Raw genomic sequence first — 26,631 nt, 5'->3', positions numbered from 1 at the left:
AACTGTATCAATTTAGGATCTTTCCAATATTTGTAGTAACCATGAGGGGGGTACACTATCAAAAGCTTTTTGGTAATCAACGTATGCGTAGTGTAGTGACCTTTGTTTAGTTTTAGCTTGATATGTCACATCTGCATCTATTATCAGTTGTTCTTTACATCCTTGTGCTCCTTTGCTGCAGCCTTTTTGTTCTTCATTTATTATTTTGTTCTGTGTTGTATGTGTCATTAATTTCTGTGTAGTGACTGAAGTTAATATTTTGTATATTGTTGGTAGGCATGTTATGGGGCGATATTTTGCTGGGTTTACCGTGTCTGCTTGATCTTTAGGTTTCAGATAAGTTATTCCTTGTGTAAGTGTATCAGGAAATGTGTATGGGTCTGCATGTAACTTAAATAATTTAGTTAGATGTGAATGTGTTGATGTGAACTTCTTTAGCCAGAAATTTGCTATTTTATCTTTTCCAGGGGCTTTTCAATTGAGCGTAGAATTAATTGCTCGGGTGACTTCATGTTGCAAAATTATCACTTCAGGCATTTGCGGTATCATCTTGTATGTGTCTGTTTCTACTTGTATCCACCGTGCATGTCTGTTATGTTGTACAGGGTTTGACCATATGTTGCTCCAGAAGTGTTCCATGTCAGCTATGTTTGGTGGATCGTCTATTTTAATGTGTGTGTGTTATCTATTGTCTGGTAAAATTTCTTTTGGTTTGTGTTGAATGTTTGGTTTTGTTTCCTTCTATTTTCACTTTTTTTTGTATCTTCTAAGTCGTTTGCCCAATGCTTGTAATTTCTGCTTCTTTTCATCTAATTGCTCTATCACTTCTTGTTGTGAGATTTTACCTAACCTTTTTCGTTTTTTGTCTGATATTTCATTTCTTATAAATTGTGTTAGCTCTCCGATGTTTTTTCTCAGTTTTTCTATTCTGATCTGTAGCCTGTGTTGCCGTGCTGGTTTTGTGGGTTTCTTCTGTCTGTTGGTTGGCTCTGATCTCTGCCTAGTGTGTATATTTAGTGTAGTGAGTGCTCCTATATAAATCAGTAGTTGTAACTCTTCCATAGTTGTATTTTCATTTATTTTGTTGTGTATGATTGTGTTGATAGTTGTTGTTGTTGTTTCGACTTGTGGGTTATTTGGTGGTCTATGCAAGAATGGTCTAACATCTGTATTGGTGTCTTTGTATTCTGTACATGTCAGCTGAAATTTTTCTTCTATATCTAACATGTGTGTCATTTTGTGTTCTATTTGTGCTTGTTCTGGTGGCTGTCTTAAGATTTCGTTTTCCTTTGATTGTTTAATTGATGCATGTTGCTCTTTGTTTGTTTGCTCTGGGATGTTTGGGTCCATTACTGTATTTTCTTCTTCTTCTGATTGCACATTATTTTGTTCCAGTATTTGTTGTACTTGTTGTTTGATGTTTTCTAATTCTGACTAGGGTATCCTGTTATTTTTGATTATTACACGGATCTGATCAGCTAGTCGTTGTTCTGATAAAAATTTTAATTCTGGGTATCTGGTAATAAATGTTGTGTATACTTGTGATCTGTATCCAGTTGTGTTGGTTCCTAAGTTTGTTGCTTGGTAATAACAGAACATGAGATGTCGGTTAACTTCATCTGACCATCTCATCCTCTGTCTTTGTTTTCCTTCTAGAGTGGTTGCAGGAATCATATCCTGCAAAACACCTCTATTTGGATTTAAATCATTTTCCGTGTGGCTAGCAGTGTCGTTACCACTGTGGACGGGCATAGGGTTCAAGCGTTGTCCCCAACCATGACAGCGCTTGTCCGAGGCTTCATTAGTTCTGTCCTGAACCAACTAATAACACAAAAAGGGGGGTTAGCCCTATTAGTGGTTTGTTCTTTTCGTCGCCTTTTACGACTGGCAGCACATACCTGAGGTTTATTCATTTCCCGGGCCTTATTATTATTATTATTATTATTATTAATTTCTACAAATTTATTAATAATTGTTTTTTTTTTTTTTTTCAGCTTTCTAATGCTTCTCGAAGTCCAGCACCATGCCTTCCAGCCATTAAGAATGTGGAAGACAGTGAAAGTCCAAAAATATCGTGTCCAATATGCAACCAGCTGTTTAGTAGGGATATCATACAGGTATTTTTTTTGTTTTGTTTTACACTTGTTGGTCACAGTTGGAATAATGAACTTAACTATGCAATTTAATTCCACTGAATGATAATTTTAGAATAAAATTGTTGTAAATAGCATAAACATACATGATTTTACTCTCTTGGTGTACCATGGATACTGACAAGTAAACATAAATATTTGTAACATGATAAAAAAATTGCACAACACTTAAGAGATTACTTGTGTGTAATAGAAATGGGTTCAAATCCCTGTCAGGCCCTCCTACCACAAGTTTTCCATATGTTCCCTAAAACTCAGTAGGCAGTTATTAAGATGCTACTTTCAAAAGTGTGTCTGTCTGTTCTCCTTCTCTTACCTTTCTGATGGTGTTCTGTGTGTCTCACTGCCTTGGTGTAAATGGGACATTAAATCGCCTCTCTCATGTGTGTGTGTGTGTGTGTGTGTGTGTGTGTGTGTGTGTGTGTGTGTGTGTGTAAAATAACAAATGTGCAAAGCCATCTTATTAATTTTGTACTGAAACTTTACCAAGTCTCTTTAACATTTCCCTTTCCAAAGAATAATGAAAGGCTTTTAACTTGTGCACCAATTATACTGTCTATTAGCATAAGACTTAGTTCTTGTTACAGATCATTCTGCATTGGCTTCACAAGCAACTGTTCAGAACGATCTTTCATTTTCATCTGATTCAGCACTCAGTTACTGGGGAATTTTGTGTGAGTATTTGGAAGATGAAGGGGAATAGAATGAAGAAAACTGGGGCACTAAGATATTCAAATGGACATTGGAGAAAGCAGTTCAGAACTCCAGGAAAAGAAACCATTGGTCTGTGACAGTCTACTATCTGAGGTACTGAAAGTCTTAGGTTGAAATGCAATTTCCAGACTGGCTGAGGTAGTGAAAGATATACTTAAGATCATTGTAGTGTCATTACCTAAAAAGTGCAGTGTGCAATGCAAAAGAATGCAAAGACTGAAGGACAGACAGTTTTATCAGCGATGTTACACAGCCTGGAACAAGAGTCATACTGAGGATAACTGAAAGGGAAGCAGATTAAAATGTGGGGAAGACCAGTTCGGTCACAAAACAGTATAAGGAACAAGAGATGCTATTGATTATCTGAAGATGACTGGAGTGAACAAAGTAATGTATATTCATTTTAATCAGCTGGGAGAAGGCATTCAATAGTCAACTAGAGTATATGACTGAAGATTTTAAAAGATGTTGGACTAGACTGGAATGATAAAATATTAATAAAGAGTAACAATAAGAGGAGGGATTGAGGAGACAAGAGAGATGACCATTGGTAGGGGTGTAAGGCAAGGATGATCACTGTTACTGAAGCTATTCAGTGGATATGGAGAAGTGTTGGTGTGTAGTATCATAGAGGACACAGGTATTATAACTGAAGGAGAAAGGTTAAAGGCTATAAAACAATAATATGAAAAGGAGAGTTGATACTCACCATATAGCGGAGATGCTGAGTCGCAGATAGACACTACAAAAGGACTGTCACAAATAAGCTTTCAGCCAACAAAACCTTTGTTGAAAGTGGATCACACACACACACACACACACACACACACACACACACACACACACACAAACGCGCACGCAGACGTAACTCCCGCACACGTAACTGCACTCTCTGGCAGCTGAAGCCACACTGCGAGCAGCGTCATCAGCAGTGCATGATAGGAGTGGCAACTGGGTGGCAGTAAGGAGGAGGCTGGGGTGGGGAGGGGGAGGGATAGTTGGGTAGGGGTGGGGGACAGTGAAGTACTACTGGAGAGCATGCAGGGACGAGGTGGAGAGAGGGTAGGGCAACTAGGTGCGGTCAGGATGTTAGACAGAGGCAGGGGAGAGGTGGGGGAGACGGGGTGGGGGGGTAGTGGAAAAGGAGAGAAGTAAAAACACTGGGTGCGATTGTGGAATGAGGGCTGTGTAGTGCTGGAGTGGGAATATAGATGGGTGAGGATAATGACTAATGAAGTCATGACTTAGTCATTGTCCTCAGCCATCCAGCCCCTCCCTGTTCCCATTCCAGCACTACACAGCCCTCATTCCACTGTCACACCAGTGTTTTTACTTCTCTCCTTTTCTGCTACACTCCCACCCCTCTCCTGCACATCTCTCCCCTGCCTTCCTGACTACACCTACACCTAGCTGCCCTACCCACTCTCCACCTCACCCCTGTGTGGTCCCCAGCAGCAGTTCACTGTCTCCCACTCCTAATGTACTACACCTCCCCCTCCCTGCCCTAGCCTCCTCCTTACCCCCACCCAGTTGCCACACCCATCGTGCACTGCTGCAGATGCTGCTCACATTGTGGCTTCAGCCGCCATAGTGTGCAGTTACGCGTGTGAGAGTTGCGTGGGCGCATGCGCACCTGTGTGTGTGTGTGTGTGTGTGTGTGTGTGTGTGTGTGTGTGTGTTTTGTATATTTTTGACAAAGGCCTTGTTGGCCAAAAGCTTATTTGTGACAGTCTTTTTGTTGTGCCTATCTACAACTCAGTGTCTCCACTATATGGTGGGTAGCAACTTTCCTTTTCACATTATTGTTAGATTCCATCCTGGATTTCCCATTGTATAAAGACTATAAAATACGCAGATGATGTAGCGGTACTGGTAGAATCAGAAGAGGAGGGCGTACGTAACAGGTCTATGTGAAATCAAGTTATTGTTGGATGTTTTTTTCTAGTCACACAATTCCGCTGTGACAGTTTTAGATTCATTCAAAAAAGTGTATGCTCAGTAGTGCAGAAATACCCAGACCATGCAGTATTAATTGGAGGGATTGGGACATATATGGATTCATTGCAGGAGGTACTGACAGGTCATCTTGCAAAGTACTTTTGAACACAGTTTTCCAAAAACTGTCTTGAGCAGCTGGTTTGACGGCCCACATGCAAAGGCAATGTTTAGACCTTGTAGCTACAAACAGCATGACCTTATCAGTGGTGTCAGTGTAAGAACAAGGATTAGTGATCATGATATCAGTCTTTCTATAGAGGTAAAGATATACATAAATGATCTGATGGAGAGGGTTAGCAACAATTGGTGGTTTTTTTGCTGATGATGCTGTGGTGTAAGGGAAGGTGTCATCATTGAATGACTGTTGGAGGATACAAGATGACTTAAATGAAATGTATAGTTGACATGATGAAAATGTAAGTTAATGCAGATGAGAAGGAAAAACAAACCCCTAATGTTCGAATACAGCATTAGTAGTGTCCTGCTGGTCACAATCATGTCGATTAAGTATGTAGGCAAAACTTTGCAAAGGGATATGAAACAGAATGAGCATGTAAAGGATTGTAGTAGGGAGGGTGAATGGAAGAATTGTAGGAAAGTGTGGTTCATCTGTAAAGCAAACCACTTACAGAACACTACTGTGACCCTTTGTTGAGTACTACTTGAGCGTTTGTAATATCCACCAGGTTGGAAAAAAGTAGTAGTAGTAGTAAGTAGTAAGTAGTATGGTATTGTGCCTTACGGCAGGTCTTGTCATGGGTTAGACTGGAATAAAGGATGACATCGAAACAGTTCAGTGGGAAGCTGCTAGATATGTTACCATTAGGTTCTGTCGATATGCAGGCATTATGGAGATGGTTGCTGAACGGAAATCGCAGTCCTGGAGGGAGAATGACATTTTTTTCTTGAAAACTATTGAGAAAATTTCAGCATTTCATGTTGACTACAGAACTATTCTATAACTGCCAACATACGTTTCAGGTAGAGACCACAAAGATATGGGGCATTTAGGAGATCTATTCAAAAAATTCCGAAACATTCGTAATTTTGTGTCAGTGGTGTGCTCGAGTGAAATGCAGTTGGCACACCCGCACATGGCTGTATTTAATGTGTAACTGCTGAAGGTGTCATTGTTGTATGTCTGTTAGTTATTGTTCAGTGCTGCATTAAGTAGTAGTTTCGCACAGTTTGCAAACTCCGAGATCGCAGTGTCAGAGGAGCAAAACATCTGCATTAAGTTTTGTGTGGAATTCAAGAAAACCTGTACAGATGCACACCAAATGATGCAGGAAGCTTACGGTGATGAATGCGTAAGCTGAACTTGATGTTACGAAAGGTTTACCCAGTTTAAAAATGGCCGGATGCTTATGTCAGGAAGTCAGTGAAAGTGTGTATGCCAATCAAAGACTGACTGTCAGAAAGGATGCAGAAGAATGTAACATTTCAGTTGGATCATATCCTGAAATTCTGACACAGCATCTTGGAATGCATTGTGTTGCCGCCAAGTTCGTCCCACGGCTCATGAGTCAGGCCCAGAAAGACCTTCACCTAGCACCCTTTGAAGAGCTTTTGGATCTCGCAAATGAGAATGAGGTCCTCCTTAAGAGGATTGTTACTGGTGGTGGTATGTGGGTCTACTGTTATGATGTTGAGACCTAGGTTCAATTTCACGATGGGTTGGCGAAGGTTCTTCATGACCAAAGAAAGCTCATCAGGTCTGGTCAAATGTCAAAGCCATGCTGATAGTTTTCTTGAGTTTGAAGGATTAGTTCATCGTAAATTTATGCCACAGGAACTAACTGTTAATTGACGGTACTATCGAAATGTGTTGCAACACCTGCGAGAAAATGTGAGTAGGAAACAGACTGAAATGTGGCGAGGCACACCATAACACACCTGCACATTCAACCCTGTTGGTGCATGACTATGGCACAAAAAACAAATTCAGTGTGCTACCTCATCTGTACTCTCCAGACCTGGCCCATATGTACTATTTTTATTTCCAAAGTTGAAAATACCATTGAAAGGATGATGCTTGGCATGATAGATGAGATAAAAGAAAATTCGCAGTTGGCACTTCATGTGATCCACCAAGAAGCATACCAAGATTGCTTCCAGAAGTGGAAATGGCATTGGGAGTGGTGTATCAATTGTGGAGGAGAGTATTATGAAGGAGACCATGTGCATTAAGTAAAAGTTAAGCATTGAAAATATTTTGTGGATTAAGTTCCAGAATTTTTTTGTACAGACCTCGTAGACAGCCGTTTTTCCCTCACTCTTGTCTGTACGTGGAACAAGAAAAGAAATCACTAATAGCAGTACAATGTACCTCCCACCCAGCTTGCACCATATGGTGGCTTGCAGAGTATGCATGTTTGTAAGTACAACAGGTGCTGAAGAGTATGCTAGAAGGGGTTGAGGAGTATGGAATGAAGATAAATATAGAAAAGACAAAAGTGATGAGAATAAGCAAGAAAGAAGTGCCTATATTCTTTTATGGAAAAAATGGAAAAAAGATAGAACACATAAAATCCTCTCTGTATTACTGAAGTTTGTTATACAGGAAATGGAAACTGTAAAAAAGAATAAAGACATGGATGGTGAAGAGCATATGAAAAGGTAAAGCAACTATTAATAGCTGGAAGAAGTCAAATGGTGCTGAGAAAAAGATTTGCTAAGTGTTATGTCTGAAGTATAGTGATGATAAGCGATGAATCATGGACAATTAAAAAGAAAGAAGAAAGATATTTAGATAGTATCGAAATGTGGGTGCGGAGGATCTGATTTGGGAATGAAGAAGTAACGAAGAAAATAGGGGAAGAAAGAAGATTATTGGAAGTGATCAGGAAGTGAAAAAAATATTGGTGGGACATGTACTGTGTAGAAACTGTCTGCAACACAGAATAATAGAGGAAAAAGTGGAAAGAATGAGAGAAAGAGTTAGGGAGAGAATCAGAATGATGGTCTACATTTTGAAGATGAACATACAAATAGGAGGAGGAAGACGCTCAGAACAGGACATGGTAGGGAGCCTGTAGTTGAATCCTGTCACAAGACAGATACACTGAAGAAGAAGAAAGGAGGATCTGATTCATCTTCTGCTTTTTAATCTCGTTTTTACTTTCTGCGAAACATTTTCTGGAACTTTTGCAGTTCGAGAGTGTGAAGCCACATTTAAGATAAATTTTTGAAAGAGTTTTAGTTAATTAGCTATGTTTACCATAAATTAAGGAACAAATGAAGTGTTGAGATCATTATAAAAAGTCAAATATTTTGCATTTATTTTATTGTTAACAGTGAATGTTGTGATAAATTTGCAGTTGAATTACAGAAATCTCCCTGACAGTATAAGGTGTTGTTTTTTTTTTTTTTTTTTTTTTTTTTTTTTTTTTTTTTTTTTTTTTTTTAAAAAAATCAGTAACTATCGAGGGCATGTGTTGAGCATGAAAATTGTGGTACAGACTGATTGAGGTCACCCTCAACCCTTGGAACTTGCTCAGAGAACAAATATTCGTGACAGCATTCCAGAAATACTCAACAGGATTGAAGTTATGGGGCTTTGGTGTCCAGAAAAAGCAACTTAGTTTTCATTCAGCATATGACAGAATTCTGAGTAATTGGAGGGTGTGTTATCCTCCTGAATACGCAACTGGTGTCCAGGTATCGGGGTATGAGATATCGCCTAATCAGTTTGTGCAATGTTTCTGGCTATGCCACATCCAAGGCAATCTTGTGTATGTCAAAATATAACTACTCTTGTTACTGGTTTTATCTAAATTATTCTCCTGTGCCTTAAGTCTGTTTATTGCATTCCATTTCTTGATGGTCCCTACTGTTGCCTTTGTTATGGGTAGATGGGTTTTCCCATTCCTTGTTGGCATGAATTTTGTATTTGCTACTTACAGAAATTACATAATTAATTTTCTTTTGGAGAGAAAAGTCATCTTATGCTTCAATGAGTCAAATCTGTTTTGTGAACTTCCTGGCAGATTAAAACTGTGTGCCGGACTGAGGCTCGAACTCGGGACCTTTGCCTGCGAAAGGCAAAGATCCTGAGTTTGAGTCTTGGTCCGGCACACTGTTCTAATCCACAGGAAGTTTCATATCAGTGCACACTCTGCTGCAGAGCTAAAATTTCATTGTCAAAACAGCACCCAGTCTGTGGTAAAGCCATGTCTCCCCAATATCCTTTCTTCCAGGAGCGCTAGTTCTGCAAGTTTCGCAGGAGAGCTTCTGTGAAGTTTGGAAGGTAGGAGGCGAGGTATTGGCGCAAGTAAAGCTGTGAGGACTGGGCACGAGTTGTGCTTGGGAAGCTCAGATGGTACAGCACTTGCCTGCGAAAGGGAAAGGTCCTGAGTTCAAGTCTCGGTCCGGAACACAGTTTTAATCTTCCAGGAAGTTTCATATCAGCGCACACTCCGCTGCAGAGTGAAAATTTCATTCTGGAAATCTGTTATGTGTTTTTGAACTCTAATCTCATCTACAGTTTTCATTTTATTTTATATAGCAGTGTATGATGTATTAACTGTATTCTTGAAGCATGTAACCTTATTTGTTCTATTTATGCAGCTTTCATGACAGCGACTTCAGATCATAGTTTCTTTTCTGTACTGGAATATTTTAGTTCTGGATTATTGTATTTACTATTTAATGAGTGTATGTCTCACTCCAAACAGTTTCATTATTTTGCCCTTTTTCTGTATTTCGTTTCTGAGCTTTTGTTTGCATGTTTCCGTGAAATAAATACAAAACACGTACATGCATCATTATCTCATAAATTTCACACTACTCTCAAGTCCTTCGTGTGATACCAATGTTTTTAGTTACTACACTGGTTAATTTTTACAACTTTTGTGTCAGCCAAGTGTTATAACAGAAAAACAAAACTTTCACGGGGTACTACAGAAAAAGATGTTAACATTATGAGCAATGACACAGTATTATTTGTGGAGTCCAAGCTGATAATTGACGTGGTGGCTGAGGGGACAACTGTAAATGAGAAATAGCTTATGGCCGCTCCTATCAGCTGTCATGCCAAGTGTCTGTTTGGAGTATGCAAATAGTACTTGGGGAGCCTTAAATTGTTGTTACAGCTGATGCATAGTGTATATATGGCCCATTGTTCTTTCACCTCACGGAATTGGGAGAAAACTGAAGGCAATACAGAGTTCAGTAACATGCATTGTTCCTGCAACAACAGTGCCAGCTACTGCTAATGGTATTCCTCTTATTGTCAAAGGAGTTAAAAAAATGATGGATATACTATGCAAGTGTTAAGTCCTCCAGTTCCAAGTTGTCTCTTCTGTGTCTGCACTTGATAGAAGTTTAACTACTCACAAGGCACCTATACACATTCTAGATTAAAAGTCCATAGAGTAAGGGAAGTCCAGTATTGTAAAGCACTGTGTAGATAAGGACTGTGAAACTAATGTACAACTGGAAGTGAGTGAGCCACAGGAATTGTCCTACATATCCTGATCATTTTACAGCAGGTGACCGCCTCTTGTATGTGTAGCCAAATCTGTGGCACAATGTTGAATCCTATGCTTTTCAGCAGGCTATTTTTAAGCACTCCCAGTTCAGGATATATCATCATGTACTGTTCTCACCTTATGGCACCTGGTAAACAAATATTCTCCTGGTCCAATGTGACTGACAACTTTAACAATGAAGGAAGCGGACATAATCGTGCTTCCAGTGGAGCACTTTTGTGTCATATTAGCGTATATGGTATCCTAAGGGTATTGCAGTTACACTGGAAAATTGTTAGCAGAATAATTTGCTGGTGGTATCTGATTAGAACAACAAGGTATGTTATACACACTTTAACAAGGTAAGAGCTCTTACCTGAACTTAAGTGCAGTATCACATGGAAAAAATCATATAGTGTCCATGGTTACTCATGTTGTTGTTGTTGTTGTTGTTGTGGTCTTCAGCCCTGAAACTGGTTTGATGCAGCTCTCCATGCTACTGTATCCCGTGCAAGCTTCCTCATCTCCCAGTACCTACTGCAGCCTACATCCTTCTGAATCTGCTTAGTGTATTCATCTCCTGGTCACCCTCTACGATTTTTTACCCTCCACGCTGCCCTCCAGTACCAAATTGGTGATCCCTTGATGCCTCAGAACATGTCCTACCAACCGATCCCTTCTTCTAGTCAAGTTGTGCCACAAACTCCTCTTCTCCCCAATTCTACTCAATACCTCCTCATTAGTTATGTGATCTAGCCATCTAATCTTCAGCATTATTTTTCGAAAGCTTCTATTCTCTTGTTATCTAAAATATTTATCGTCCACATTTCACTTCCATACGTGGCTACACTCCACACAAATACTTTCAGAAATGACTTACTAACACGTAAATCAATGCTCGATGTTAACAAATTTCTCTTATTCAGAAACGCTTTCCTTGCCATTGCCAGTGTACATTTTATATCCTCTCTACTTCGACCATCATCAGTTATTTTGCTCCCCAAATAGCAAAACTCCTTTACTACTTTGTGTCTCATTTCCTAATCTAATTCCCTCAGCATCACCCGACTTAATTCGACTACATTCCATCATCCTTGTTTTGCTTTTGTTGGTGTTCATCTTATACCCTCCTTTCAAGACACTATCCATTCGGTTCAACTGCTCTTCCAAGTCCTTTGCTGTTTCTGACAGAATTATAATGTCATCGGCGAACCTCATTTGTTTCCGTTACTGCTTGCTCAATATACAGATTGAATAGCATCGGGAAGAGGCTACAACCCTGTCTCACACCCTTCCCAACCACTGCTTCCCTTTCATGTCCTTCGTCTCTTATAACTGCCATCTGGTTTCTGTACAAATTGTAAATAGCCTTTCACTCCCTGTATTTTACCCCTACCACCTTCAGAATTTGAAAGAGAGTATTCCAGTCAACATTGTGAAAAGCTTTCTCTAAGTCTACAAATGCTAGAAACATAGATTTGCCTTTCTTTCTTCTAAGATAAGTCGTAGGGTCAGTATTGCCTCACGTGTTCCAACATTTCTACGGAATCCAAACTGATCTTTCCCGAGGTTGCCTTCTACCAGTTTTTATATTCGTCTGTAAATAATTTGCGCTAGTATTTTGCAGCTGTGACTTATTAAACCGATAGTTTGGTAATTTTCACATCTGTTAACACCTGATTTCTTCGGGATTGGAATTATTATATACTTCTTGAAGTCTGAGGGAATTTCGCCTGTCTCATACATCGTGCTCACCAGATGGTAGAGTTTTGTCAGGACTGGCTCTCCCAAGGCTGTCAGTAGTTCTAATGGAATGTTGTCTTGTTTCGACTTAGGTCTTTCAGTGCTCTGTCAAACTCTTCGTGCAGTATCATGTCTCCTATTTCATCTTCATCTACATCCTCTTCCATTTACATGATATTGTCCTCAAGAACATCGCTCCTGTATAGACCCTCTATATACTCCTTCCACCTTTCTGCTTTCCCTTCTTTGCTTAGAACTGGGTTTCCATCTGAGCTCTTGATATTCATGCAAGTGGTTCTCTTTTCTCCAAATGCAAAAGATTATTTAACAAGAGAGGCGTGATGCAAAAGCCATGAATTGTTTTTCCACAATTCTGTACTTTTTTGCATATTGCTTCTTGCAAATGGCACATAACATCAAGGTAATATTCCTTATTTACCGTATGACCTTGAAGCAAAAATTCATGGTGCACTGTGCCACAGTAATTGAAAAAAACAGAGAGCTAAATTTTGACATTTGATTGAACTTGGTGTGCTTTTTTCGGTCTTCGCTCTCGCGATGCTTACTTTGGGATGACTGGGCTTTGGTTTCAACATCATAATCATAAACCCATGTTTTGTCACCAGTTATGACCCTTTTGAGCAAATCGGGATCATCATTGATGTCATTCAGGAGCTCCTGAGAGATGCTCATGCGACGGTTCTTCTCGTCAAAATTGAGCAGTTTTGGAACAAACTTTGCTGATGCACGTTTCATGCCCAAAACATCCGAAAAAATTGCATGACATGAGCCGATTGATATGCCAACATCCTCAGCAACTTCTCTTATGGTAATTTTACGATTTTTTAAAACAATTTTCTTCAGAGATTCGACATTATCATCTGTTGTTGATGTGCTAGGGGCATCGAGAGCGAGGTTCGTAATTGGCATCTTCTCGGCCATCGTGGAAGATCTTTTACAACTTGTAAACATTTTTTTTTAGTGAGAGCAAACTCACTGTATGCCACTTCAACATTTCAAGTGTTTTAGAGCACTCGATTCCATTTTTCACACAAAATTTAATGCATATTCGTTGCTCCATTTTTTTAAAATTTTTAAAAAAAATTTTTTTTAATATAATAATCGAAAATTGCCGAGCACAATAAAACACGTCGAACTTTTCTTTGTGTCAAAAACAGACTAAGTACGCTGTGCAGTTTAAACTGTGAAAATATGTTCGGGACATGTGTATCATCATAACAAAAAAAGATCGATAATCGAATGTAAGGTGATCGCGCAATTTGAAAAGTTACCTTACTTTTTGAACAGCCTTCGTATGTTCTAGATTTGTGCACCCCCACTACAATCATGACCTAGCAAAAAGAAGGAGGGAGAAGGCACCACTATATTTTTAGTACAAAAACTTGTAGCAGAAGATAATGGCAAGGCTTTGCCACTGTTTTGTCATCATGTCTTTCAGAATTTGGTCTGAAGGTATGTGCTCCACAGGACTTGGGCTGACTGTATTTTTTCTTTTGTAAAGTAGAATCTTGTGTCTGTCTGTTTAGTTGAACTCTTGTAGCCATTAGCCTTACAGGGAACCACTCGAGTGCGAGCTCACCAAAGCCAATGATATTCACGGCATTTGGCACCCCATGTATTACCTCCCATGCAGCCACAGTATTGTCTGTCGAAGGCAAAGGGGGCAGGACTTGAGGCAACCAATAGTAAGCACAGCTTGAGGCTACAGAATGTAGTTGAACTGCTTAATCAATGAGTAACTCATAAAAATATTACAGTGCTAGTGGTGTTGATACAAAGCAAAGCAATGGGAACAATAAACAAAGCAAACCGCATCATATCCACAATAACAGTTGGTGAAGTTGACTTTTACTTAGAAATGAACCCAAGGAATTTTGCAGAGTGAGAAAGAAGTGGCAGATGAAATATTAGCATTTTCGCAAGATGAGTCAGTGGAATGTGTGGTGTCATATACACTCGACTGTGAGGACAATGTACGTGAGGAGTACAATGACGATGTTATATGCTTAGCAAGTGAAAGTGACATTGAAACAGATGTAGAGTCATGTAGTTCATTATCCTTGTCAGACAGGGAGCCACAAATCCTGTCTCCAGTGAAAATACTAAAGGACAGTTGGTGTCTAAGAAATGGGAACTAAACATGATTAAGTACATAAAAAAAAAAAAAACACCACACTTATGAGCAGATTTTGAATAAGTCCACAGCAGTATGACTATGTAGTGCATAAGAAAAACTAAGTTTTTGAAACCAGCCACAAGTTGGACTTCATATTTTTTATTGACTGCTTTCACTTTTCAAACGAACAAGACCGTCATCAGAATATACACTGTAACACATACAAATTGAGATAATATGTGAAACTTACACCGACATTACGTAAAGTACATGTTCTACTTTCAGTATGGTGACTTTTGTTTAAAGTTGGCTGACAGCATTAAAGATTGCCATTAAAGCTGGTTGACAGCGCTAAAGATTAATCTGACTGTACTATCGTACTCAAACTTATGTTTAAAGTACAGTATTTGAATGCATTTTTGTGTAGACATCTTTGAATATATATTTCTTTTAATGTATTAGGAAAAATATTTAAATTTTTACAGATGTACTCATATTTTTGAAAGATAAGAAGATATGTACAGATATGAGATGTCTATACACACACCCATAAAAAGAGGCGATTAAAATGTAACTTTCATTTTGTATAGTTGTAAATTATCTTTGGATGGACCATACATAGATGTTACAAGTACTGTTGTACAGTCAATTTCATCTTTGGTGCTGTCAGTGCCACCATTTACTACTGCACTTTAAATGTAAGTTTAAGTAATATAGTACAGTCAGATTAAGCTTTAGAGCTGTCAGCCAACTTTAAAGGCAATCTTAATCCTGTGTTCAGCGTTAAACATAATTCACCATACTGGAAGCAAAATACGTATCAGGTTACCTTCCATTCAGAAGGCTGTTGTACGCAGCGACTGTTATATTGACGTGTAAATAATAGATTTCAGCTATCAGTCGTCCTTTTTAAATTTTATTGGCAGATCTAGATTTCAGCTAGAAACTATTCATTCTCAATGCACTATCATTTTTTATCAATGCATGTGCATTGATCAAAAATGATTGTGCAATGAGAATGGCTAGTTTCTAGCTGAAATCTATATCTGCCAATAAAATTTAAAAAGGACGACTGATAGCTCAAATCTATTATGTACAAGTCAAAATACGTATGTTACGTAACATTAATGTAAGTTTTCCATATTATCTAAATGTATATCTTTTACATGTATACTCTGATAATTCTCTTGTTCATTTGAAGAGCGAAACCAGTCAATAAAAAAATATAAAGTGTGACTTGGGGCTGATTCCAAAAACATAGATTTAACAGTCCCTCCCCTGCAGGCAATGCTTGCTCTTCGTCATAAGAAAAACTATGGATATTCAAGGGAGGATAAGACGGACTTGTTACAAAAACTGTGTTTGCTTGTTTCAAGGATGTTCGATACAGTTTACAGTATGTCCATGATAGTGACCTAATATGTCATTAACATCAAATTGTGCACGACATAAATTACAGTGATTTCAAGGTAAGCAGTGGTTGGTAGCATAACTTCAAACAGTGCTACAGAATTTGAAGATGTAAGATAACAAAATGACAAACAAAGCATCAACTTGACAATACACAGCAAACTGCAGAATCGATCCAAAAGTTTGTGGATGAGATAAACAAACTTATCCCATCATTTTGTAAGGAATCTGTTTTCAACTCTGATCAATCAGGATTTGAAGAGGAAATGAATATGCAAGGAATTCTGGAAATTAGAGGTACCAAGAAGAGTTGTAGCAAGATCAGCTAACATCAATGCTTTAACGCATTCATATACATTTACGCTGACTGTTCATCTGGGTGGTAAATTGGCTGAAAGCTATTTATTGTGCTGCAAGAAGCTAGAGGTGCTCTGCTCCCTATGATTCTTTCTCACGTGTGTGATCTTATAAGGGCAGTAGAGAATACTTATGTCACAGCAAGCAAGAGTGGGAAAATGAGTGTAACAGGACTACATCTGTGACACAAGCACTGCTTTTGGCCAAATATCTGGTCAAAATAGCTTGCTTTTGCTTGATTCCTGGTCTGTATATAAAAATCATACTCCTTTAGAGAAAACTGTCCTTCCTTAAATGTGTGTGGCATTGCAATTCATATAACCGGGAACCACTGGGCAAATTCAGCCTCTGGGTGTTTTTTTTGTGCCTATAAAACATATTACACCATCTGCAGCTACACCTTAAGGGTAGCCAGTTTCACAATGGCATGACAGATTGTTTCACATTCAGTTGCATGCCATCACATTCCACCAGTTCTCATCACCCTCTTACACCAATATGATTCTATAAACATTCCTTAAAAGTGGATACCTAGCTGAACACCCTGCACAGTTTGTATCTCCCAGGGATTTCGCCTTTGATCTTGATTGTGCTAATGCTATGGTCGCAGGTTCGAATCCTGCCTCGGGCGTGGATGTGTGTGATGTCCTTAGGTTAGTTAGGTTTAAGTAGCTCTAAGTCTAGGGGACTGATGACCTCAGATGTTAAGTCCCATAGTGCTCAGAGCCATTTGAACCATTTGATTGTGCTAACCTTTGTGATCACTGTGGTTTGTAATTTTTCACTTGGTGTTCATGGTGGAAGTTAATGGTTTGTTTTGAACATTTCTTGAAGGTCAATGATGTCCACTTTGTGAAATGTAATAAATGCATCTCGTAGAAGGTTGATCTCCGCAGTTCCCGGACATTCATTTTCTATCACCCTCCTGACGCACATGGTGAGTTATATTTTTTCTGCCATGATTGTTAAGACAACACCTTACTAAAGACTGAACTTGTGATCTCGCACTCATGGGGTTTCTTGTTAGACAAGTCAGTTGACCGAGCGAGGTGGCGCAGTGGTTAGCACACTGGACTCGCATTCGGGAGGACGACGGTTCAATCCCGTCTCCGGCCATCCTGATTTAGGTTTTCCGTGATTTCCCTAAATCGTTTCAGGCGAATGCCGAGATGGTTCCTTTGAAAGGGCACGGCCGATTTCCTTCCCACTCCTTCCCTAACCCGAGCTTGCGCTCCGTCTCTAATGACCTCGTTGTCAACGGGACGTTAAACACTAACCACCACCACCACCACAAGTCAGTTGCTGCTTTATTGCCACATAAATGGTTTGATAGGATCTTTCTCTGAGGCCATGGAGGTACTTCACTGTCTAATCTTTCGGGCGCTAATGACCGTAGCAGTTTTGCGCCCTAAAACCATAACAAAAAAAAGTGTCTAATCTTTGAAGCCATAGAGCCTCCTAGCATGCAGAGTTCAGGACCAAAAGTTGTGGATAAGGCTACCATACACAGTTTCTTACTCTGCCAGTATACTTCTGCTCCTCGACATGTCATCAGGTGTCCAGTTGTTGACTTTCTGTCTCCAAAACCTCTTGCCCAATCTGCATCACAGTAATCTATTATGTAGCAGTCCTCTGCTTTAGAAAACAATAAGTACATACCCTTCATGCTTTTTAGATATCTAAAACTCATTTTGACTGCCTGCCATTGCAGTGTGCCTGAAATATTTCAAAAATGGCTTACAGTTCCTGTCAATAAGCTAGTTCCAGCCTTATTCCTGAGCATGCATTAAACTTCCTATTTCTTCACAATAACATCTACATCTACGTGATTACTCTGCTATTCACAATGAAGTGCCTGGCAGAAGGTTCAGTGAACCACCTTCATACTGTCTCTCTACCATTCCACTCTCGAATGGCACGTGGGAAAAACGAGCACTTAAATTTTTCCATGCGAGCCCTTATTTCTCTTATTTTATTGTGATGATCATTTCTCCCTATGTAGGTGGGTGCCAACAGAATGTTTTCACGATCGGAGGAGAAAACTGGTGATTATCCCATCGCAACGAAAAATGCCTTTGTTTTAATGATTGCCACTCCAATTCACGTTTCATGTCTGTGACACTATCCCCATGTTTCGCGATATTACAAAACGAGCTGCCCTTCTTTGTACTTTTTCGATGTCATCCGTCAGTCCCACCTGATGCGGATCCCACACTGCACAGCAGTACTCCAGAATAGGGCGGACAAGTGTAGTGTAAGCAGTCTCTTTGGTAGACCTGTTGCACCTTCTAAGTGTTACACCTTACAAGTGTTCTGCCAATGAATCGCAGTCTTTGGTTTGCTCTACCCACAATATTACCTATGTGATCGTTACAATTTAGGTTATTTGTAATTGTAATTCCTAAGTATTTAGTTGAATTTACAGCCTTCAGATTTGTGTGACTTATCGTGTAATCGAAATTTAGCTGATTTCTTTTAGTGGTCATGTGAGTAACTTCGCACTTTTCTTTATTCAGGGTCAATTGCCATTTTTTGCGCTATACAGATATCTTATCTAAATCATTTTGCAAGTCGTTTTGATCATCTGATGTCTTTACAAAACGGTAAATGTCAGCATCATCTGCAAACAATCTAAGACGGCTACTCAGATTGTCTCCTATGTTGTTAATATAGATCAGGAACAAAAGAGGGCCTGTAACACTTCTTTGGGAAACGCCGGATATTACTTCTGTTTTACCCGATGACTTTCCATGTAATACTACGAACTGTGACCTTTCTGACAGTAAATCACGAATCCAGTCGCAAAACTGAGGCGATACTCCATAGGCACGCAGTTTGATTAGAAGACACTTCTGAGGAACGGTGTCGAAAGCCTTCCGGAAATCTAAAAATATGGAATCAATTTGACATTCCCTGTCGATAGCACTTATTACTTCATGAGTATAAAGAGCTAGTTGTGTTTCACAAATACGATATTTTCTGAATCAGTGCTGACTGTATGTCAATAAATCGTTTTCTTCGAGGTACTTCATAATCTTCAAATACAGTATATGTTCTAAAACCCTACTACAAATCGACGTTAGTGATATAGGCCTGTAATTGAGCGGATTACTCCTACTTCCCTTTTTGGGTATTGGTGTGACTTGAGCAATTTTCCAGTATTTAGGTATGTATCTTTCTGTGAGTGGGTGGTTGTATATGATTGCTAAATATGGAGCTATTTTATCTATTTTATCAGCATACTCTTAGAGGAACCTGACTGGTATACAGTCTGGACCGGAGGCCTTGCCTTTATTAAGTGATTTAAGCTGCTTTGTTATACCGAGGATATCTACTTCTATGTTTCTCATCTTGGCAGTTGTTCTTGATTGGAATTCAGGAATATTTACTTCATCTTCTTTGGTGAAGGAGTTTCGGAAAACCGTGTTTAATAACTCTGCTTTAGTGGCACTGTCATCAGTGACTTCACTGTTGTTATTGCGCAGTGAAGGTATTGATTGTCTCTTGCCACTGGTGTTCTTTATGTATGACCAGAATCTCTTTGGATTTTCTGCCAGATTTCGAGACAGAATTTTGTTGTGGAAATTATTACAAGCATCTCACATTGAAGTACGCGCCATATTTCAAACTTCTGTAAAACTTTGCCAATCTTGGGGATTTTGCGTTCTTTTAAATTTGGCATGCTTTTTTCGTTGCTTTTGCAACAACGATCTGACCCGTTTTGTGTAACATGGGGGATCAGTACCATCACTTATTAATTTATGTGGTATATATCTCTCAATTGTTGTTGATACTATCTCTTTGAAAACATTTCACAACTTTTCTACGCTTACATGTTCAGATCGGAAGGAGTGAAGACTGTCTCGTAAAAAGGCGTTAAGAGCGTTTTTATCAGCTTCTTTAAATAGATATACTTTGGGTTTCTTTTTGATGGTTGTAGGTGTTACAGTATTCAGCCTAGCAGCAATTGCCTTGTGGTCGCTAATCCCTGTATTCATCACAGCACTCACTATTTGTCCAGGCTTATTTGTTGCTAAAAGGTCAAGTATGCTGTCGCAACCATTTACGCTTTGAGTGGGCTCATGAACTAATTGTTACAAATCATTTTCTGAGAAACCATTCAGTACAATTTTGGATGACGTTTTATGCCTGCCATCGGCTTTAAACAGATAATTTTTCCAGCATATCAAGGGTAGATTGAAGTCACCACCGACTATAATTGTATGAGCGGGGTACTTACTTAAAATGAGACTCAAGTTTTCTTTGAACTGTTCAGCAACGATCCAATTAATAGTTTAGTCCGATTGTCAGGTATAACCTCTACCCATACCATTTCACATGAACTATATACTTCAATTTCGGTACAGGCAAACTACCTCTGACAGCAATAAATACTCCACCACCAACTGTATTTAATCTATCCTTTCTGAACACTGTTAGATCATTTGAAAAAATTTCAGCTGAACATATTTCCGGCTTTAGCCAGCTCTGTACCTACAACTATTTGAGCTTCAGCGCTTTCTATTAAGGCTTGGAGCTCTGGTTCTTTCCCAACACAGCTATGACAATTTACAACTACAGTACCAATCGTTTCTACAACTACCTTACTGTGTCCTTCATAGGTTCTTGCAATTGTTCTGTTTTGGACCCACATCAAGAGTAAGCCTTTTGTTATTTTCCATCACCAAGATCTTTCACCTTGAATTTTTCTCTTAATCTGTTTTTGAAAACATCCTTCTCTCATGAATTGTTACTGAAAATTAGCATATCAACCACACAAACAGGAACTATGAAAATTTCTGAACCTCTATTTTTTGTAATAGATAAAAGGTTCAGATATCGGCCTTCCGAAGTTTATATTCAACAGTGTACTGTCTAATTTCAAGTTCCACCATAAACCAGCTTGCTTCAGTCCATATACTGCCTTTTGTAATCTTTTAAAATCAATATCTGTCCTTGTCTTTGCTTCTGGATCTACCTCTGGAACTTTCACAGAAGTTTCTTCATGTAAGTCGTTTTGTAAGAAAGCGATGACAACATCTAGGTGATCATTGTCAACTTCATTTTTAGCAGCAATAGGAAATAAATACCTTAATGAGCTACTTTGCGTAGCTGTTACATACATTTCATCATAGCCCAGACCTTGCTCTGAACACAACCTTTTATTACTAGCTGTGTGTCATACCATACAGCTTTTCAAATCTGTCTTGATCACCCATGTGACATTTATTGGCTTTCTATTTGAAGGTAAAACAGCAAACTCCAATGTGAGATTCTATTTGTGGGATTGTAACTTTCTGTGTGTTATTGTAACTTTTGATGTGTTGCCTCCAGCCAGCTTTCAGCATTGCCTGACACCATTGCATCTTTCAGTGACAAAGGATCAGAGTCCGTTGAGTGTGAAGACATACAACTTACACAGCCATGCATCTTTTTGTGTTTGGAATTCTTGATCACTTTCATATTGGCTCACGTTGCTCATTACCGTTATTTGTTTTGTCTGGACTTGATGTCTCATTGCAGCTAATGTACTCACTTAACCACTACTTCATCTACATCTACATCTTACTCGGCAAGCCACCTAATGGTGTGTGGTGGAGGGCACTTTCGGTTCCACTATCTGGTCTCCCCAACCCTGTTCCACTCACGAATAGTGCGTGGGAAGAATGACTGTCGGTAAGTCTGTGTGTTGGCTCTAAGTTCTTGAGTTTTCTCCTTTTGGTCAATATGCGAGATGTATGTGAGGTGAAGTAATATGTTGTCCGACTACTCCTGACAAGTGCTGTCCTGAAATGCACAACGTTTCTTTTGTACTGTCTACCAGTGGAGTTTGTTTAGCATCTCCGTAACGCCCTCTTGCCAGCTAAATGATCCCGTGATGAAACGCGTCACTCTTCGTTGGATCTTCTGCATCTCCTCTATCAGTCCTATCTGATAGGGATCCCAGATAGATGAACAATTCTCAAGAATCAAGTGAACAAGCACATTATAAGACATTTCTTTCATGGATGTGTTACTTTTCCTTACGATTCTTCTGATGAATCTGAGTCTTGTGTCTGCTTTTCCCACTGTCTGTTTTCTATGGTCATTTCACTTAAGGTTGCTCTGGATAGTTACGCATAGATATTTCACGGCAGATGCTGTCTCTAGCTGTTTGTTATCAATAGTGAAGCTGTACAATAGTGGATTTCTTTTCCCATGGATGCACAATATGTTACATAAATGTATGTTCAGGCTCAACTGCCAGAGTCTGCACCATTCATCAATTCTTTGCAGGTTGTTCTGCAGATTCTTACTATCTTCTGGCGTTGCTACTTTGGTATAAACAATGCGATAACCTTAAATAGCATCCAACGATTTCTACTAGTTCATTTATATATATTATGAACAGCAACGGTCCTATCACACGTCCCTGTGGTACTCCGGATATTACCTTTACCTCTGTCTATTTAGTTCTGTTAAAGCAATGTGTTGAGTTCTATCTGCAAAAAGTCTTGAATCCAATCACAGGTCTGCTCCGATACTCTGTAAGCTCGTATTTTTTTCATTAACTGGCAATGCAGGACAGCGTCAAATGCCATACTGAAGTCAAGGAACATGACATCAGCCTGAGTGCCATTGTCCACTGTGCTGTGGATCCCATGGAGGAACAGAGAGAGCCGAGTTTCGCAGGATGTCTGTTTCTAGAATCCATGTCGATTTTTATAGAGGAGATGATCATTTTCCAAAAAGTCGTAATTCGTGAGCATAAAACATGTTCATTAATTCTACAACAGATTGACGTCCACGATATAGGTCTGTAATTGTGTGGATCTGTGTTACGGCCTTTCTTAAAAATGGGAATGACCTGTGCTTTTTTCCAATCGTTAGGTACCTTTAGTTGCTCAAGCAATCTACGATAAATTGCTGCTAGAAAGGGAGCAAGTTCTTTCGCATAATCTTTATAGAAAGTTATAGGTGTCTCATCTGGTCCTGAAGCCTTTCCACTGTTAAACAATTGTAGCTGCTTTTCAGTTCCGCAATCGGTTATCTCAGTATCTGCCATTTTGATGTTTGCACGACAATTGAATGGAGGGACAGTGTTATGATCTTATGTGGTAAAACAACGTCGGAAGACAGAATTCAGTAGTTCGGCTTTCTCTCTGTTATCTTCCCTTTCACTGCTGGTGTCATGACTGAGAGAATGACTAGATGATTTTGACCCACTTATTGATTTTACATATGACCAAAGTCTCTTAGGGTTTTTACTCGGGTTGGTTGACAACATCTTACTTTCGTAATCATTGAGTGTTTCCCTCATTGCTCTCCTTATGCTCATTTTCGCTTCGTTCAGCTTTTGATTGTCAGCTAGGTTTTTACTTCTCTTGAATCTGAGATGAAGTGCTCTTTGTTAACACAGTGCTTTTCTAACACAGCTATTAAACCATGGAGGATCTTTCGCATCCCTTAAAATGTTACTCGGAACATACTTGTCTAGGGCATATTGAACAATGCCTTTGGATTTTTTCCATTTCTTCCCCACATCTTCCTCCTCATCACCAAATATTTGATGCTGACTGCCGAGATACTCTGAAATTTGTATCCTGTCACCCTTGCTGAGCAAATATATCCTCCTAACTTCCTTAACATTCCTTGTAGGACCCATTGTCGTAGCTGCTGTCACAGCCTTATGATCACTGATACTTTCCTCTGTGTTAACTGATTTGGTAAGTTGAGGTCTGTTTGTTGCCAGGACTTCTAAGACATTGGCTCTCTATCTGCTCAAGGCAATTTTCAGACAAGACATCCAGAACAATGCCACACGATTCCCTGTCTCTGGCACCAGTTTTGATGGCCTATCACTCCCATTCTATACCTGGCAAGTTGAAGTCACCCCCTATTACAACGGCATCATCAGGAAAATTACTAATGCTATTCTGCAAGCTCTCTCTGAAGTGCTCTACAACTACAGATCCTGACAGGTGGTCTATAAAAGCATCCGATCACCAGTTTTGACCATTCTTTGATATTCAGTTTCACCCAGATTAATTCACATTCAGAACCCATGATAACCTCGCTAGATTTTATTGAATTTTTTACCGCAATAAACACGCCGCCACCACTGGTGACTAACCCATCCTTACAATAAAGACCTTTCCTTGGATGCTCCTGCAGTTTACTAAAATCACATTAATCTTTTCTATCTGTGATCTGCGAGGACCAAGATTCTCTGAGGTCACCGTGGCTGCTTTAACAGGCAAACTGTGTTTGCTCCCAAGGGAGGGGTCGTCTAACCTAAAAAAGCCCCATGTGCATGCCACACGTACTCCGCTACCCTAGTAGCCACTTCCTGCATGTAGGGCAAGCCTGACCTATTAAGGGGAACCCTACAATTCTGCATCCGATAGCGGAGGTCGAGAAATTCTCATATGATACCATCGCAGAGCCGTCTGAGTATCTAGTTTAGACCTTCCACTCTGCTCCGAATCAGAGGACTGTGATCAATCCTGGGTACGATACTACAAATAGACAGCTTAGCCTGCACCCCGCGTGCATTGCTAGTTGACTTCACCAAATCAGCCAGCCGCCAAAAGGAGCCGAGCATGGCCTCAGAACCCAAGCGGCAGGTGTCATTCGTGCTGACATGTGCCACTACATGCAGCCAATTGCACCCAGTGTGCTCGATAGCAACCGACAGGGCGTCCTCCACATCACAGATGGGACCTCTGGCAAACATACCAAATGCACAGTGAAATTCTTTTTTGCCTTGTGTGCTATCTCCCTGAGGGGCTCCATCACTCGCGTAACATTGGAGCTCCCAATGACTAGCATACCCACCCTCTGTGCTTGTCCAGACTGGGCAGGAAAATTGACCGCTGGCCCAACAGGAGAGGCATCCTGTGCTGGCTCAGAGTTGTCACCAACACTTGAAAGCAACTTGTACCTGTTGCTAAGATGTAGGGACCCAGCTGCATAGCCTGCTCCCTCTTTCGCCTTCCGCCCAGTGACACACAAACCCACCACTGTCTGCCACCCACTCTGGAATGAGGACGGACTGGTCAGATGTTGCGTATCGGAAGCCACAGTGACGTCCGGGCACCAGGGGATTCCAGTGACACCAAAGGTGTCACAGGTTTCATCACTGGCACCCCGACGTCACCGCAACTCTGAGCTTTTGTTAGAAGCTTGTTTTCAATAGCCAACACAGCTTCCAGCTGTTTACGGACAGCAGCCAACTCTCCTTGTGTCTGCTCATAACAAGCACAGTCCCTACCCATATTGTACTGTGTATGAAATAGACATAAGGTCTCAATTGGTGTTACTGAGTTTGAAAATATACCAAAGGAGAAAAAAGTAACACTAAAAGTTGGTGTGCAGATTTCTTACCGAATTCGGAGACTGCAAGCTATTGAGCAGAAATAAATTTGTCTACACAGAAAATTTACACTAGGGAGCCGCCCTACACAAGGATATTCTCAAGACTTCTGCTGTGCGTCCTCTCAGCTTGGCGGCTGCCACTACATTGATCTGATCTGATAGTCTCAGGTTCAGGTTTGATTTCTTCTAGTTCAGATGTTGTTATTTAATTTTGTTTTTTATTTGCCAGTGTGATGAACAATCAGTTTGTTTCCTATGACTCGAGTTTTTCTTTAAACTGTTTAGAAGTACCTTCATCAAAAATAATGTCACAAAGTTTTATGATTCTCTGGCATTTAGGTTCAAAAAGCCTGTGTGCATTCGAATCTTTGCAATATCCTACCAAGATATATTCATTATTCCTTGTGTCTCATTTTCGTCACTTGGTTCACAAAAATGTGAACGTAGACCTTGCTTCCAAATACTTTGAGATGTGAAAATCTGCTTTCTTGTTTGTCCAAGTTTCTTCTGGAGTCTCATTTTTAGTGCCTTAGTTGGAGATCTCTTAATTAAGTAGACTTCAATGGAGACTGATTTTGTCTATAATTTATTTGGCAGATTTGCTTTGAAGAGGGAGCATCTATGCTTTTTCCACAATTGCACAGTTATAGTGCTCAAGTACTCGGCTTCATTCTGGCATTATAGTCTGAAGTTGAATCTCTTATTGTGCGCAAAAAATTATCAGATCATAATGCACATATTCTGTGCTGTTATCTATACATAGAGTGCATATTCTTTTTGCAGTTTGCCTTTCAACTAGGTTTTTAAAGTTTCAAATTAGCAGTGGTAGTTGTTTATATTTCTGAGAGTAAGTGTGAATACTTTCCTGAAATAGCCATCAGTTATAGTAAGGAAGTACCATATTTGGCTCCTCCACTTGAACTAGTGTGCATCGACCCACACAAAAGTGAGCAAGAATTGCTGTGGCTCTTGAGCTAGATCGTGAAAAAGGAAGTATTGTTTGTTTGCCCTCTAAGAAAATTTAACATGGAATATTAACTGCTCCCTCCTATAAAATGCCACTTGCCTGACCTTTGCATAGCTTCAGAATGCATATGACCTTGTCTTCAAATCTGCACTATTTGATGGCAATGCTGATTTTGGTTTCAAATTCCAAATTTATGGTTGGTCTAGCCAGTGTATTCTATCTGCTAGCACATTTTTGAATGTGACATAAACACAACAGCCTTGTCTGTCAGGTAAAATCGAACAACCCTTTTCTGCTCTTGTTCTTAACAGATAGTAGACATGC

At 39.7% G+C, this 26,631-nt stretch overlaps 1 protein-coding gene across 1 annotated transcript in view; it reads left to right on the top strand.

Annotated features, from left to right (window-relative positions):
• Positions 1-26,631, top strand: part of LOC124712550 — a 132,834-nt gene that overhangs the window by 95,774 nt on the left and 10,429 nt on the right. Inside the window, exon 4 of the mRNA XM_047242862.1 lies at positions 1,995-2,117. Within this exon, the coding sequence (XP_047098818.1) occupies positions 1,995-2,117 (123 nt within the window). The remainder of the gene's footprint in view (positions 1-1,994; positions 2,118-26,631) is intronic.

This window comes from Schistocerca piceifrons, chromosome 1 (assembly GCF_021461385.2).
Source record: "Schistocerca piceifrons isolate TAMUIC-IGC-003096 chromosome 1, iqSchPice1.1, whole genome shotgun sequence".
In the NCBI taxonomy this organism is placed as follows: domain Eukaryota; kingdom Metazoa; phylum Arthropoda; class Insecta; order Orthoptera; family Acrididae; genus Schistocerca; species Schistocerca piceifrons.
This window is presented reverse-complemented; position numbering and strand designations above follow the sequence as displayed.